Source organism: Moschus berezovskii, chromosome 6 (assembly GCF_049115385.1).
Source record: "Moschus berezovskii isolate FMDL1 chromosome 6, NW_MosBer_1.0, whole genome shotgun sequence".
Taxonomy (NCBI): Eukaryota; Metazoa; Chordata; class Mammalia; order Artiodactyla; family Moschidae; genus Moschus; species Moschus berezovskii.
Window position 1 is genome coordinate 54,461,011 of NC_142465.1, and position 16,606 is coordinate 54,477,616.

Below are 16,606 nucleotides of genomic sequence, written 5' to 3' on the forward strand. Positions count from 1 at the left end.
GAATCTGCCTAAATACCCCAGGAATGCCTTCTTTCTTATCTCCAGAATAAAATTTTTAAATAAGAAATGATTGTCAAAGTCCTTTTACTGGAGATGGAATTTTGTTTAATACTCCTAGGCATACCAGGGCTTTGGCTTCTTGAATCTTCACTACCTTTGATTTATATTTATTTTTTCACATTGCATTTTAAGGGTATACTTTTAAAGGAAAACAAGTCTGAATATTGGTCAATTATAAATTACTGACAGAGTATTAAATCTGTACATAAAAGCAATACAAATATAAAACTAGTGGTTTTAAATATACAAAAGCAAGTCATCCTTATATAGTTCTAATGAAATTCAATCAATTCAATCTGATTTAATTCAGCTCAGCTCACTAATTGGCCATCAATAGATTCCTGGGCATTGGCTAGGCTCTACCAACCTGTCGCAGAGAGTCGGACACGACTGAGCGACTGAACTGAACTGAACCAACCTAGACAGCATATTAAAAAGCAGAGACTTTACTTTGCCAACAAAGGTCCGTCTAGTCAAGGCTATGGTTTTTCCCGTGGTCATGTATGGATGTGAGAGTTGGACTGTGAAGAAAGCTGATCGCCGAAGAATTGATGCTTTTGAACTGTGGTGCTGGAGAAGACGCTTGAGAGTCCCTTGGACTCTAAGGAGATCCAACCAGTCCATTCTAAAGGAGATCAGTCCTGGGTGTTCACTGGAAGGACTGATGTTAAAGCTGAAACTCCAATACTTTGGCCACCTCATGTGAAGAGTTGACTCATTGGAAAAGACTCTGATGCTGGGAGGGATTGGGGGCGGGAGGAGAAGGGGACCACAGAGGATGAGATGGCTGGATGGCATCACCGACTCAATGGACATGAGTTTGGGTAAACTCTGGGGGTTGGTGATGAACAGGGAGGCCTGGCGTGCTGCGATTCATGAGGTCGCCAAGAGTTGGACACGACTGAGCTACTGAACTGAACTGAATTGAGGAATATGAAGACTAAGAACAGGGGTCCCCAACGTCCAGGATCTAACACCTGATGATCTGAGGTTGAGCTGATGTAATCATAACTGGAAAAAAGTACACAGTAAATATAATGTGCTTGAATCATCCTGAAACCATCTCCCGCTCACGTCTGTGGAAAAATTTTGTCTTCCATGAAACCTGTCCCCAGTGCCAAAAAGGCTGGGGACCACTGGACTAGAACTCAGTAAAATACAATCTCCATTCTCAAGGAATTCAAGTTTAAGTTGTTCATTTGTTTGTTACTAAAAGAGTGTTAGTACTTGACACTTAGTTAACACACAAGTTGTTTCATGTTTCATGTTGTTTTATGAAGGTACAGATTCAGTCGCTGGCCTGTCCTTGCTGTTGTTAAGTCTCTCAGTCGTGTCTGACTCTTTGCGACCCTATGGACTGTTACCTACCAGGCTACTCTGTCCATGGGATTGTCTAGGCAAGAATATTGGAGTGGGTTGCCATGCCCTTCCCCAGGGGATCTTTCCGACGACCCAGGATTTAATCAACGGCCTGTCCTTAGACATGATAACACACTTGATTCCACCCTCCCCCTTCAATTTCAGAATTCTTCAACTTGGAATTTTTACATAAACATATTCTATAGTCTTCCTTTACAAAGTGTGGTCTGTGGCCCAGCAGCATTAGCATCGCCTGGAGCTTGTTAGAAATGCTGACTCTTGGGCCCACCCCTGATAGACTGAATTAGAATCTGAAGTTTAAAAAAGAGATCCACATGTTGATTCACACACACACTAAATTTGAGAAGCACTGCACCAAAACAATCAAGGGTCTTGAACTCTGTCCTTTGGGGGTGCCATTTCTCCAGGTCAGAGAATGGACTTGATTAAAAATTTCTTGATGTAAAAAAGCAGACAGTAGTTCCCACATCACAATTATAAACGCAAGTAAAATACAGTTGTAAAATGTGACAATCAGCCTCTGCATTAATACATTTCCAGTGGAATCAGCTACTCTCAAATACAGGGACTGATTTTCAGTTGATTAAAAAATCCTAGCCTTGGATGAGCAAAGTCCTCTTTTATTCCTCTTATTTCTCAAAAATCCATAATGGTTCTATGTAGCAGTTTTATATGCATCAGAGGGACTGAAAATTATTCTTTCGATAACCCCTCATCTGAGGAAAACATGAATTTGTAAAGAAAATGGCCTCATTTCTTTAAGATGTTCTAGTGCTTCAATACACCCTACCATTCTAAAAGAATCAGATTCAACTTGATTTTAATGAAGCAGATTGGATAAGCTGCTTTATTTTATGAGTACAGATCCCAATGGAACTTAATAGAAAATTGATATTGAGAGGAAAGAAACAATCCAGAGAAAAGTTTTTTCCTCCCTTCCAAAAAAACCAAGTCTCTTTTCAACATAAAAGAGAAAGGAAAAAACAGAAGAATGAAGGAAAGAGGAAGAAAGAAATTCAAACCCAACTATCTACTTGAATTACAGCTCTGAAAAATACATACCAAATTTTCATTATTTCCAGATTTAGTTCACTCCTCAAATTTCTAAATGTGGTTTCTTTGGGGAGCAAATGTCAAGATTCTAAAAGTACCAGTGCAAGTTTCTACATGCAGTTCAGCCAGGCAAATCTGGTGGGTCTGGTCCCAGTAAGAGACCTTTGAATTCACTATGGTTTCCTAATAGTCTAGGGAGAAGCAGGCACGCGGTTTAGTCACTGACCCAGGGGCCTCCCTGGGTGCCTCCGGGACTTTGAGAATAACACTTAGAAGATTTCTGTGACGAACTTTGATGGAAAATTTCCTTCTCTGACCTTTACCGGTACTTTTTAGTCTGTGAGGTCATGTAACTGGCATGATTTTGTTACTTGTGATATGTAGCATCTTCTACACTCCAGGTTTTTAAACCATCCTGAACTTTAAAAGAAACAAGAAACAGGAATAAAATTCTTATTCAAGGTCTCCTGAGACAGCAAGGCCTGTCACAATCATTTTTTTTTTCTAAATTGGAAGCGAAAATGACACTGGATATATTAAGATTCAAGATACTTGGTTAAAAGGCCTAAAGTAATTCTATGGAGCTTATGAATTATTAATGACAATATGAAAAGCCAGTTTTTGAACAAAGAGTTGAATTATAACCCAAGTGCATTTAATGATGAAAATACATAAGAAACCAATAAAATGTTTCATGAAAACAAAATAGTGTTGTTTGATGGATGAAAACCTCTGAATGGATATATTAAATTATGGATTAAAGCTGGGGAAAGAAAGACTGTTGGAAGTTGAAGGGTGTATTTTTTTTTTCCACATCCTATGATCTGCCAAGATAGATTCCACTAGGCATTAGTCTAAATCACCACAGTAAGGCTAATTGCCTTAGGCAAAAGGGTTGCAAATAGGATAAAAAATGAAGATAAAATTTAGGTATTGTGGCCTGTGACAGATACTTTTTCTTACCCCAAAGGTTGAGAGATCAGTTGAAGTATATACTTGGTGGGTATATTGTCAGAATGTTAGGTATAACTGGATCATAGCTGTTCAGGGAGATAACTTTTTTTGGGGGGAAATAAACCCCATGACATGAGGAACCCTAGTGGGGTGGAAGTTTGGACTTAGACAGGATTACCATAATGGAACTTCATGGGAAGTAAGTCCCACATACATGCTTCCGGAACAGTAATGGCCAATGTCATTTGCAAAGCAGCCTCCAGCCTGTATGTGACTCCAAAATTAAGTGGTTGTCATGAGAATGGAGAGGGAAGCAACTCGCGCAGAAGTATTCTATCTTAACATCATCACTCCTTTTAATAAGCTAGGCTTTGACCATTCCAGAACCATGGATATTCAGTAAGGACTTGGTCTACCCCATTTTTTGAGTCTCTGAAAAGTAGTGCAACCCAAGCAAACTGAACTGCAAAACATAGCTTTCACATGATGATGGGGAGCTTTCCAAGGACCAGAAATAGACATGCTCAGCGCTTTTACAGTAGATGCCAAATGAAGAAAGTTGAGTTCTTCTTTGTACTTCACTAATCTCTCCTCTAGCTTTCACCTGAGATACCATCAACACATTTTGTGACAGAGAGGCATCTTGTGGGATTGAACCGGATGTCTAAACTACAAGCAACTTTTACAAACCTGCTTTCAGGTCTGGGTACTTGACAACCCAGTGCTGACAATTTAATTTTTGTTTCTGCTTTAACAACTGCAGCCAAACATTTAGCAAAACTTGCTTGGAATTTCTCTTTAGCAAGGAAAAGGTCAAGATGGTACATCTGTGTGATAGGAATGGATACAAAGTAGGAAACAGGAGAAGGAGAACTGAGATTGCATATGCTGGAGCCCAGGAGTAGGCTGAAAAATCTTTTGTTGCCTAATACAGCTCCCACCCATAGGGGCAATCATTTCCTTTAGAGGAGCCATACTGGACTCATTTTTTCCCCAGGCCAAACATCTGTAACTACCCTGAGTCAAATCACAAGAAAGGAGAGAGAACAAATCAAGCAAGTACCAATAAATGCAGGTCAGGGGATACATGCCATGAAGAAAAACAGAGGAACAGGGAGTGCTAGGGAGAGAGGGTGCTGCTATTTTATACAGGGCAGCTGGGTGCCACATGAATGAAAAGAAGGAATCAGTCTTGGAAAGTTCTGAAACAAAGAGTGCTCTAGACAAAAAATGAGAAAGGCCTCAGGCAAGAAAAAGATGAGTGTGTGTGGGTAACAGAAAGGCCTGAAGCTTGGGGACTAAGAAGAATGTTGCAGGAGATGACAAGGAGTGGCAGGTGAGTGCCAGTTCACATACGGTCTTGGTGAATAGCTTGAATTTTATTCGAATGAAGAGTTTTTAAACAGGGGTTACAGGTCTGATTTATCTTTTTTAGTACTTTGGTTTTTTGGAAAGAGAATGAATTATTGATTGGAAAGTCTTAGTGAAGCTGGATGTCTTTCCTAAGGGCAGGTAAGAGATGAAGGGGCTTTGTCTAGGAGACTGAGAATGCAGGGAGTGAGAAATACCAAGATTTGGGCTATTTTGGATGTAGAGATGATACGATTATGCTCACACATTTACATGTGGGGAATGACAGAACTGAGTTTTTGGCCTGGGCAACTGAGTGGAATGTGGTATCATGTTCTGAGATGTAAACAATGGGTAAGAAAAAGTTATGTGTGCAGAGGATGATGATAATAGGGACAAATGTTCAAGATACCTGTAGACATCTGGTTAGAGATGTCCAGGGGGCTGTGGATATGCAAATATGAAGCCCATTAAGATGATCAAGGCTGGTAGCAAAAATAAGATAAGATACCATAAGGACCATAAGATAGTATTGAGGCAAGGGACCAAGAGAAAAAACACCCAAGGATCATGTCTTAGGCAACTTTGAACATTCAGAGGTACAGCCAAGATGGAGAAGCGAGCACTGGAGTCTGAGAAACGGCAGCCTCTGCTGCGGTGGAACCAGGTGGGTGCAATTCTTTAACAAAGGCCCGTGGCACCTCCCTTGGAAGGAATGTTTAAGGCCATCCACTTCAGTCACCCAACTCATTTCAGTTTTTAAAAACCCTTTCTTCTACGAAGGGATAAAAACATGCATACATCAATTTACGTGGTAACTACACTGGCCTAACCCATTTAACATGATCTCTTTATAATTTTCCTAATAAGAATTCAGGCCTAATGGGGACTGCAATGTTAAAATTTGGCAGGTTTTCACAGATAAATCGTAATACCGTTATGTAGTGGGGGAAAAGTCAAACTAATTAAGGAAAATCTGAACTCTGAATAAGTTGCTTTTTAATTAAATGTATGTGTGAGGATAAAAGTTTCAGGATAGCTGATGATTTAGAAATGATAAAAATAAACATGACATGCAAAATATATAATCTAATTTCAATCTTATTCTGTACAAATGGCTAATAAAACACAAGACAGAAATCTCTACCAAGAAAATCAGCTGGAGTAGGGGGATTCTGTAACAGTAAGATTTATCCTTCAAGCTTCAAAGTGATCACAAACTTTTATAGGGAGTAACTGGAGACTGCGAAACTGTACTGAAAGGGTGACAAATATTTTATTATTACAGGGCAGGTGCTTGGGGACAAAGCATTAATCGAATCTTACTGTGGAGGATTTTATTTCTCTGACTGCCTTTTGAGGGTGGGTAGGTGTAGAACTGGACTGAGAGTTCTGCGATCTTAAAACCAGTTGTTTTAAGAATTTGAAATATACAGAGTGGTGAATATGATTACAGATCAGAGATTCCTAGCATTAAGACTTGTACTCTCCCTAACTCTTTTCTCTTAGCAAATCACAATCACTTAAAAATTTTAGCATCAATCAAAAATATTTGCTGCTTGTATGGTTTTTCTTCTGGTTGTAATACATCCTGATTTTTAAAGAATAATTAGCTATGGTCTCTTCTGCACTTAATGTTGGAGATATTTAATGATAACAGATACAAAATCTATAATTTTCGAAACTACAATCTATTTTACTCTATAATATGCCTTTAAACTCCCAAATCAATTAAATTTCCTTTGCCAATCCTTGAAATTCATATTAATTTTTTAGAATGACATAATAAAAACCTGACTATAAAATTAACTTTGTTCACTTCCCAACTGATGCCAAAGTAAGATATTGTTAACTCTACAAACTAAAATTTATTTAGAACTTTCTATATAGAGGAATCTTAACAGTCTTCTGCTTAAGTGACCCTCTGGATTAACTAACCCTCAGTTCATTCTATAAAGCACAGGTCAGCCAACTAGCTTATGAGCAAAATCCAGCCCATGACCTGACATAATAAACGAAGTTTGATGGCAACACAACCGCGTCCATGTGCTTACTTACTATCTGTGGCTACTTCCGCACTAGAGTTGCGTAGGGACAGAGACGGTAAGGCTCACAAAATCTAAAATATTTACTATCTGACCCCTTACAGAGAGTTTGTGAACTCCTTCTCTAAAGCATAGTGACAAATGCTAAAGCACTGTGAACATGTAGAGAGCAGTTAATAAGCTCTCTCTAATATGCTCTGCTTAGTCGTTCAGTCATGTCCGATTCTTTGTGACCCCATAGATTGTAGACCCCAGGCTCCTCTGTCCATGGGGATTGTCCAGCCAAGAATACTGGAATGGGTTGCCATGCCCTCCTCCAGGGGATCTTCCTAACCCAGCAATCGAATCCAGGTCTCCCGCATTGCAGGAGATTCATTGCTCAGATTCTTTACCATCTGAGCCACCAGGTAATATTTTTGCTCAATTAGTCTAGGCTTTCAAGAGCTGATTGTACAGTATTTGTACCATTTATATTTACTATAATTAAATATTGAACAGATAAAATAGTTGAGAAAAGAATTGTTGAAAGATAAGAGTAAACAAAATTATCAAGTTAGTTATCAATTGCCAACTATGCAAGATTGTGAAAACATTGTAAATATTCACAATATTTTTTCTTGTATGATAAAAAACTCAAAAGTAGAAATCAGAGATAATACACAAAGGGAGTTGGTGTAAAAAGGAAGACTATTTAAAATTGTACAAAAAGACAAATCATAATTTAAAAACTGGCAAGTTCAAGTACATTGGTGTACTTTAGATTATTTAAGGCTGGCTTTTATAATGTTTTCTAACTCTCTGCTTTTTCTGTTTCTAAATATAAAACATGCCAAATTTACAGATAAGTGCCAAACATATACAGTAGGCTCTCCACATCTGTAGGTGCCACATCCACGGATATGAAGGGCTGTCTAACTGTAAGGGATTTGAGAACCTTGGGATTTTGATATCTACGGGGGTCCTGGAACCGATTTCCCATAGAAACAAAGGGCAACTGCATTCTTTAAAATAAATAAAGCATTAGAAATATTTCATAATTCCTCTGCCTCCCCCCTCCTCCAATGCAAACCCTTCCCATCTCCCTAAAGATAACACAGTATCTGGAGTATCCAAACTTAACATTGATAGGTAAAGGTGAATTTTAACTAAAACAGATAAAATTTGAATTATTAAATTAAAATAAAAACATTAGATCACCTCCATGTCTATAGGAAAAGACTTGAAATTTACTATCAAAGTGCTGAATTATTAAAGTTTTTAGACCTGTAGTAATTAACAAAAGAAGATTCCATTAAATAAGGTGACAAAGATATATATAAGTTAATAGTCTGAAGTATCTGAAAATATTTTCTTAAATTGTCATTATTAATTTATACTCTTCCAAGGAGCAAGCTAAGATCATGGCATACGGTCCCATCACTTCATGGCAAATAGATGGGGAAACAATGAAAACAGTGACAGACTTTATTTTTTTTGGCTCCAAATCACTGCAGATGGTGACTTAAACCATGAAATTAAAAGATGTTTGCTCCTTGGAAGAAAAGCTATGCCCAACTTAGACAGCATATTAAAAAGCAGAGACATTACTTTGCCAACAAAGGTCCATCTAGTCAAAGCTATGGTGTTTCCAGTAGTCTTGTATGGATGTGAAAGTTGGACTATAAAGAAAGCTGAGCACCCAAGAATTGATGCTTTTGAACTGTGGTGTTAGAGAAGACTCTTGAGAATCCCTTGGATGGCAACGAGATCCAACCAGTCCATCCTAAAGAAAACCAGTCCTGAATATTCATTGGAAGGACTGATGCTGAAGCTGAAACTCCAATACTTTGGCCACCTAATGCAAAGAACTGACTCACTGGAAAAGACCCTAATACTGGAAAAGAATGAAGGCGGGAGAAGAAGGGGATGACAGGATGAGATGGTTGGATGGCATCACCGACTCGATGGACATGAATTTGAGCAAGCTCTAGGAGTTGGTGACGGACAGGGAAGCCTGGCATGCTGCAGTCCATAGGGTCACAAAGAGGTGGATACAACTGAGCGACTGAAGTGAAATGAAGAAGCAAGCATCTTAATTTCATGGCTGCAGTCACCGCCAACAGTGATTTTTGGAGCTTGCTCCTCAGAAGAAAAGCTATGACAAACCTACAGAGCATTTTAAAAAGCAGAGACATCACTTTGCTGACAAAAGTCCATCTAGTCAAAGCTATGGTTTTTCCAGGATTCTTGTATAGATGTGAGAGCTGGACTATAAAGAAAGCTGAGCACCAAAGAATTGATGGTTTCAAACTGTGGCACTAGAGGAGACTCTTGAGAGTCCCTTGGACAGCAAGGAGATCAAACTGGTCAATCCTAAAGGAAATCAACCTGAATTTTCACTGAAAGGACTGAGGCTGAAGCTGAAGCTCCAATACTTTGGCTACCTGATGTGAAGAACTGACTCATTAGAAAGGACCCTGATGCTGGGAAAGCTCGAGGGCAGGAAAAGATGCAGTAAAAAGATTTACTCAAGATGCAGCAATACCACCCATGTATTCCATTGCAAAGTGCTTAACTTGAATCCATAAAGTCTATGGATGTGTGTTTGCTTCATAGGAAATATAGGGGATAGAGAAATGGGCTAAATAACATCACAACAACTTATCACACAAATTGAGAGGCTGAGACTTTCTCTGAAACTACTGTCTCCTCAACAACTATCTCTTCAAGAACGGACTTGGCTGGATAAAAACAGACTGAAGGGACACATGACACAGATGCAATGTGTGATCCTAAACTGGATCTGGTTTTAACATACCAGCTGAGAAACATGTTTGGGGGTCACAAATGAGAATATAGTTTGGTTATTAGATGAGATAGAAATTTTCTGAAATGGAAGGATGGAGATCAATGACTAGACAAAGTTATAAAGCTGTATGTAAAATGTGATTTCGTACTCTCTGTATGATCTAAAAATGTATGCATGGACACAGAAAAAGTCTACATTTTAATAGTGACCATTTTGGGCAGTAAGTATGTGATCATTTTATTTTTGCTTATAGTATTTTCTAGATTTCTATAATAATGTACTGCTTCTATAATAATACAAAGACTAACTTTAAAATATAAATTCCATCGAAAATTTATATGACTTTTAAAATATCAATTCATCATCATCTATCAGAAAATTTATGAGACAAATACAGACTTAAGCAGAAGCCTAGGGAGACTGGAGGTTTGTATAAAAAAGGTCTCAACTTGAATTCTTTGACTATGTATAATGCTTTGATCTAATCAAGATATTTAGTATCTTTTGTGTCCTTTCACAAACAAAATGTTTCAAAGTGCATTAAAAATATTGTCTTAACTTTTTCTCACTAGAGGTTACAACAACCCTTCTAATAATTATTAGATAGCTCAGTATAAAAGGCATTTTGCTACATAGGCTCATAAAGCATAAAAGATTCTAGTTGCCTTTACATTATAATCAGTTTCCTTTTCACCATGAAAGGTCAAGCTTAATGATTTTTAGGATTACCACTATATATGCAAATTGGATTCCTAGAAAACAAGCAGCCATTTTAGAAAGTACAGAGTCACACTCTGATTGCCTGAAAAGTGAGTCAATGAACAGGAATTACAATTTTCACTAAGAGTACTCAGTTTCTTTTGAATATGACAATATATTAATACCAATTTCATATCATTTCTTTTAAAATTCATATTTAAGTTGTATCACTTGAGAACTGTTGACATTTTAAATTAAAGGTTGATCATTAAAAAAAATTCAGCTATTTGAAAATAGCTGGCATATTTAACTATTATTTATTTAAAACAGAATTATTTCAACCTAGAGGTTAAAGTCTGAGTCTGAAACCCAACAATAGCTGTGTAACCTTGGGGAAGTTACACAGTGTAGCTAAGCCTCAGTCAGTTCTTTGAATCTATAAAGTGGAGAAAACAGTATTTACCTCACAAAGTTATAATGATTAGATGAGATTATGCTTAGAAACCTAGGTCCCCGTCACATAGTAAGAGGTCGATAAATATCTACAAACATGACGGTGACTCATATAAACTTGACATGTTCTTCCTGTCCTGTATATCCTAATAGTATCGACGCTACCATCCATCTCCATATGGAGGTCCCATAGGTATCTCAACCTTACTAGCAATAGATGGAGCAGAATTACTGCTCCTCTCCAGGGTCCCCATCTCAGCAAAGGGTATTATCATTAACCTAGTTATTCAAGACCTGAGCTAGGAGTCATTTTTATCCTTTTTAAAAAACAAACAAACAAAAACCCCACCACTCTAATTTTCTCTTAGTTCTATTTTCAATACATTTTTAATCCAAACACTTCTCACAGGTCTATCAGTATCATGCCAGTCCAAGCCAGCATCATCTCTAGCCTGGAAAAGCACAAAAGACTCTAGATATAGCTTGTTTTTTTCACACTTGTCCTCCTTTTCCACCCAGAAAGCAGAGTGAGTCTTTCAAATGTAAACTAGGTGATGTCACTTCCTTGCTTAAAATCCTTCAATGGCTTCACCTCAAACTTAGAACAAAACCTAAACTCTTTTCCTTGCCCCAAGGCCCCTAAATGATTGGGCTTCTGCTTCCCTTCTCTCCCAGCACCTTTTCCTCACTCGCTCCACTCCAGCCATCCTGGACTCCTTTGCTATTCCTCGGGCACCTTGAACTTGCCAAACACACCTCCAACTCTACACCTGTAGCCTTGCCAGTCCTTCTGTATGAGAGATTTCTTCCCTGTTGGTGATAAAGCTTGCAGCTCACTTTTCTGCTCAAACATCAGGCTTTTCTGACTACATCATCAAAAAAAGCATCCCCACGGCTCTATTTTATTTTTCTTCATGGCACTGTTACTACTACAATGTACTACAATAAGCATTAATTTTTGGAGAAGGCAATGGCAAAAAAAAATTAATACTTATTGTAGTACATTGTAGCATTAATTTATATATATCATGCTCAAAATTCTCCAAGTCAGGCTTCAGCAGTATGTAAACCGTGAACTCCCAGATGTTCAAGCAGGTTTTAGAAAAGGCAGAGGCACCAGAGATCAAATTGCCAACATCCGCTGGATCATGGAGAAAGCAAGAGAGTTTCAGAAAAACATCTATTTCTGCTTCATTGACTATGCCAAAGCCTTTGACTGTGTGGATCACAATAAACTGTGGAACATTCTGAAAGAGATGGGAATCCCAGACCACCTGACCTGCCTCTTGAGAAACCTGTCTGCAGGTCAGGAAGCAACAGTTAGAACTGGACATGGAACAACAGACTGGTTCCAAATAGGAAAAGGTGTACGTCAAGGTTGTATATTGTTACCTTGCTTATTTAACTTATATGCAGAGTACATCATGAGGAACACTGGGCTGGAAGAAGCACGAGCTGGAATCAAGATTTCCGGGAGAAATATCAATAACCTCAGATATGCAGATGACACTACCCTTATGGCAGAAGGTGAAGAGGAACTCAAAAGCCTCTTGATGAAAGTGAAAGAGGAGAGTGAAAAGGTTGGCTTGAAGCTCAACATTCAGAAAACGAAGATCATGGCATCTGGTCCCATCACTTCATGGGAAATAGGTGGGAAAACAGTGGGAACCGTGTCAGACTTTATTTTTTTGGGCTCCAAAATCACTGCAGATGCTGATTGCAGCCATGAAATTAAAAGACGCTTGCTCCTTGGAAGGAAAGTTATGACCAACCTTGATAGTATTTTAAAAAGCAGAGACATTACTTTGCCAACCAAGGTCCGTCTAGTCAAGGCAATGGTTTTTCCCGTGGTCATGTATGGATGTGAGAGTTGGACTGTGAAGAAGGCTGATCGCCGAAGAATCGATGCTTTTGAACTGTGGTGTTGGAGAAGACTCTTGAGAGTCCCTTATACTGCAAGGAGATCCAACCAGTCCATTCTAAAGGAGATCAATCCTGGATGTTCATTGGAGGGACTGATGCTAAAGCTGAAGCTGCAATACTTTGGCCACCTCATGCGACGACTTGACTCACTGGAAAAGACTCTGATGCTGGGAAAGGTTGGGGGCGGGAGGAGAAGGGGACGACCGAGAATGAGATGGCTGGATGGCATCACCGACTCTGTGGACATGAGTTTGAGTGAACTCCGGGAGTTGGTGATGGACAGGGAGGCCTGGTGTGCTGTGATTCATGGGGTCGCGGAGAGTCGGACACGACTGAGCGACTGAACTGAACTGAACTGAAATATAAATATTTAATATATGTCCATATTACACACATGTCACAGATAATATATATGTGTACATTTTTTATGGCTTGTCTCCCCAGCTAGTACATAAACACCACGGAGGTGAGGACTCTGTTTTGTTTACTGCTGGATCCCCATTATCAAGAACAGTGCTTGGCACCTTGTAGGTATTAAAGAAGTACTTTTCAAGATCAGGGACTTCCCTGGTGGCTGAAATGGTAAGAATCTGCCTGCAATGCAGGAGACCTGGGTTTTATCTCTGGGTAGGGAAGACCCACTGGAGAAGGGAATGGGAACCCACTCCAGTATTCTTGACTTGGAGAATCCCATGGATAGAGGAGTCCGGCGGGCTACAGTCCATAGGGTGGCAAAGAGTCAGACATGACTGAGGGACTGACACCTTCACACTTCCTTTCAAGATTAACTTATCCTCATATTAAATTGGCTTGGGTTTAGCCAAATACTCCAATCACTAAAATAAGCCCTAAACAAAACAAGCAAGCCGAGTTGCTACACAGAATGAGTTCTCTATATTCCATCTATTTTGCAGAATCCTTACAGATCTAAGTTTGAAAACAGGGGTCAGAATTTTTTTTAAAATTTTTATTCAGGAAAGCTAACAGCAATCTAGCAGAAAAAAATCCTTTCATTTCATCAGAGTGCTAGAAGAAAAAAAAATTTTTTTTAAAAAGCTTCTGTATTTAAAATAATTTAGTGCAACTAAGACCTGATGCAGTCAAGTAAGTAAATATTTAATAAATAATAGCTAAATATGTGGACTTAACTCACTACAAAAATAGTTGCCTTAACCTACTGTATGTCTAAACTATGACACACAATAAGCCACAGAAAATAATTTTATATTATCATCACTGAATTCAATCATTGCAAAGCAGAATATGAGTAAATTCCAGCAGATAACTCTGTACTTCTATCACTTTATCAGTTTTCCTTAAGACACATCATTTTTTTTTTTATTTGCAGATACTGGTGTTTTTGGACACAAGATTTCTATTTCATCTTTGCATCTCCTACAGTGTTAGCACAATGATTGGGCTCCTCAGTGGACAATTTCTGATTGAAAGGATGAATAATGCTGAGGGCCAGAGTTGGCAGTAAACATACAAATACAATAATAGTTAAATGCTCAAAAAGTGAAAGTGTTGGTCACTCAGTGGTGTTTGCCTCTTTGTGACCCATTGCAGCCCTCTAGGTTTCTCTGTCCATGCAATTCTCCAGGCAGGAATCCTGGAGTGGGTAGCCATTCCTACTTGCAGATTTCTAAATGAGCCCATTTAGTGTTTTTATATCATATCCTGTTAGATAATAAAAGTGGTTTCTGTGTATTCTATTTTGCTTCACAGTATTTATCACAATTGTCATAAAGCAATCATTTGCATAGTCATTTGCTTCACACCTGGCTTTTCCACTTTAAATTCCAAGGAGTGGGAAGTGTACATTTAGGGACTTTCCTGGTGATCCAGTGGCTAAGACTCTGAGCTCCCAATACAGGGGGCTGGGGTTTGATCCCAGGTCTGGGAACTAGATTCCACATGCTGCAACTGAGAGTTCTGCATGCTACAAAGACCCAGTGCAGCCAAATAAGGTAAAAAAAAAGAAAAAAAGAACTGTACATCTATAGCTTTTCAGAGCCTTAGCATCTTATAACAGTAGGGGCTCAATAAATATATTTTGAATCAATGAATGAAGTTAGGGCTGTGCTACTGCATCATTTGAAAATGCCTGGAGTCCTTTCCAAGCTAGCTTTCTGGATACTGACAGCTTCACAGAACTCCCTAGTTCATTTTTCAGTGGTTTTAGGATGCATGGTGTTTCACATGCATCTTAAAATTTGTAGTATCTTAGTGCATACAAGGACATCAAACCAGTCAATCCTAAAAGAAATCAACCCTGAATATTCATTGGAAGGCATGATGCTCCTTCCAATACTCCAAATACTTCCAAAGCTCCAATATTTTGGCAACCTGATGTGAAGAGCCAACTCACTGTAAAAGACCCTGATGCTGGGAAAGATTGAAGGCAGGTGGAGAAGGAGATGAAAGAAGATGAGATGGTTGGATAGCATCATCACTGACTCAATGGACATGAGTTTGAACAAACTCTGGGAGATGGTAAAGGACAGGGAAACCTGGTGTGCTGCAATACACGGGGTCGCAAAGAGTTGGACACGACTTAGCAACTGAATGACAATAACAAATCCTATGTAGTAAAATTTGCAGCATTTTTCCCCCTGAGAATTACATAAAATAACATTGTTTTAATAAATGATGGTATTTTAGAATCAAGGAAATAGGGTTATTGCTAACTCCACCTTGATGTGGAAAATATAAAAACTTCAAGTACTTACATCAATTAAATCAGAAAGATCATGAATATAATACTTGAAAACTGAGGCATTGGTTGCTTCAAGAGTTAGGAGATATTCATTCCGTGCCTTAATCGATTTAAGCTTGTTTTCCGAATATTTTGCTTGTCTCTGAAAATGAAGAAGATCCAGGAATTGGGAAAAACAATAGTCATTTTAAAATCATACAGGGAAACATACATGAATTTCTGTTCATCTAAACGATTTATTATACATATATAAATGACCTTCCAAGTCCTTTGAGAAAAGTATAATTTGAATCTGATTTAAATAAATGAAAATTGCCCAGCGACGGAGAATAGCAACAATGTATTTGGGCGTCAGGCCCATTTGCAATGAAATATGTTTTGTTAATATTCAAAATTCTCTACATTGTGTACTGGATACTTGGCATTTACCACTAAACAATGTCCAGCTGTTATTACATGATTTTTATGTTTCTTAAACATTTTTCATCCCCATGGGAGGAAATGCATGTCATTTCACAGTAATTTACAACGTGTGTCTATCAGCTGTTATATCACTGTTTCTAGGTTTGTCACCTCCAGGGAGGGCAGAAGGGCTCTGCAGTCTAGTTTTACTTACTTTTTCCTTCATTTTTTCAATTTTTTTCACCGAGCTTCGCCGCTGATGTCTCTCTTCCAGTCTAATATGGAAGACTGGGTCACCAGACCTGCCAATTTGCTTCTCTTCTTGTTTCTCAGCCTCTTTCAGTTTGCTCTCTGCGCTGATGCTCTCGGCGTGATACATATGGTATGTTTTCATCACCTGTGAAAATGTGACCCAAATTGTTAAAAGATGCTTGTCTGAAATTAGGGAATGGAAACCATTATATGACGTGTATGTTAAAGATATCACCTTCCAACTGGCAGAGGGAAAGCCAGATTGTTAGTAAAATAGATAACGGAAATACTATTCCTTTTACATAAAGCAAATAGAAATGTGCAAATTCACCTGCCAGGAAGAGGTATTTAGGAACAGACTGTGATGAAAAAAATGACTGACAGAGTCTTGTGTGTGCTTTCAGTGTACTTAAAAAGTTCCCTCAAGCTGGAAAGTGTTTCCCTAAAATCTCCTCTGAATTATTAATTTGCAGAATAAAGCATTACACATGGAAAATTTTAGCTAAACTTTGGAATTACAAAAAACTC

The 16,606-nt window shown here is 38.5% G+C and overlaps 1 protein-coding gene across 1 annotated transcript in view; it reads right to left on the reverse strand.

Annotated features, from left to right (window-relative positions):
• Positions 1 to 16,606, reverse strand: part of SRGAP1 (SLIT-ROBO Rho GTPase activating protein 1) — a 327,863-nt gene that overhangs the window by 89,386 nt on the left and 221,871 nt on the right. Inside the window, exons 5-6 of the mRNA XM_055395643.2 lie at positions 16,041 to 16,223; positions 15,438 to 15,566 (exon numbers count right to left, since the gene is read on the reverse strand). Coding sequence (XP_055251618.1) covers positions 15,438 to 15,566; positions 16,041 to 16,223 — 312 coding nt within the window. The remainder of the gene's footprint in view (positions 1 to 15,437; positions 15,567 to 16,040; positions 16,224 to 16,606) is intronic.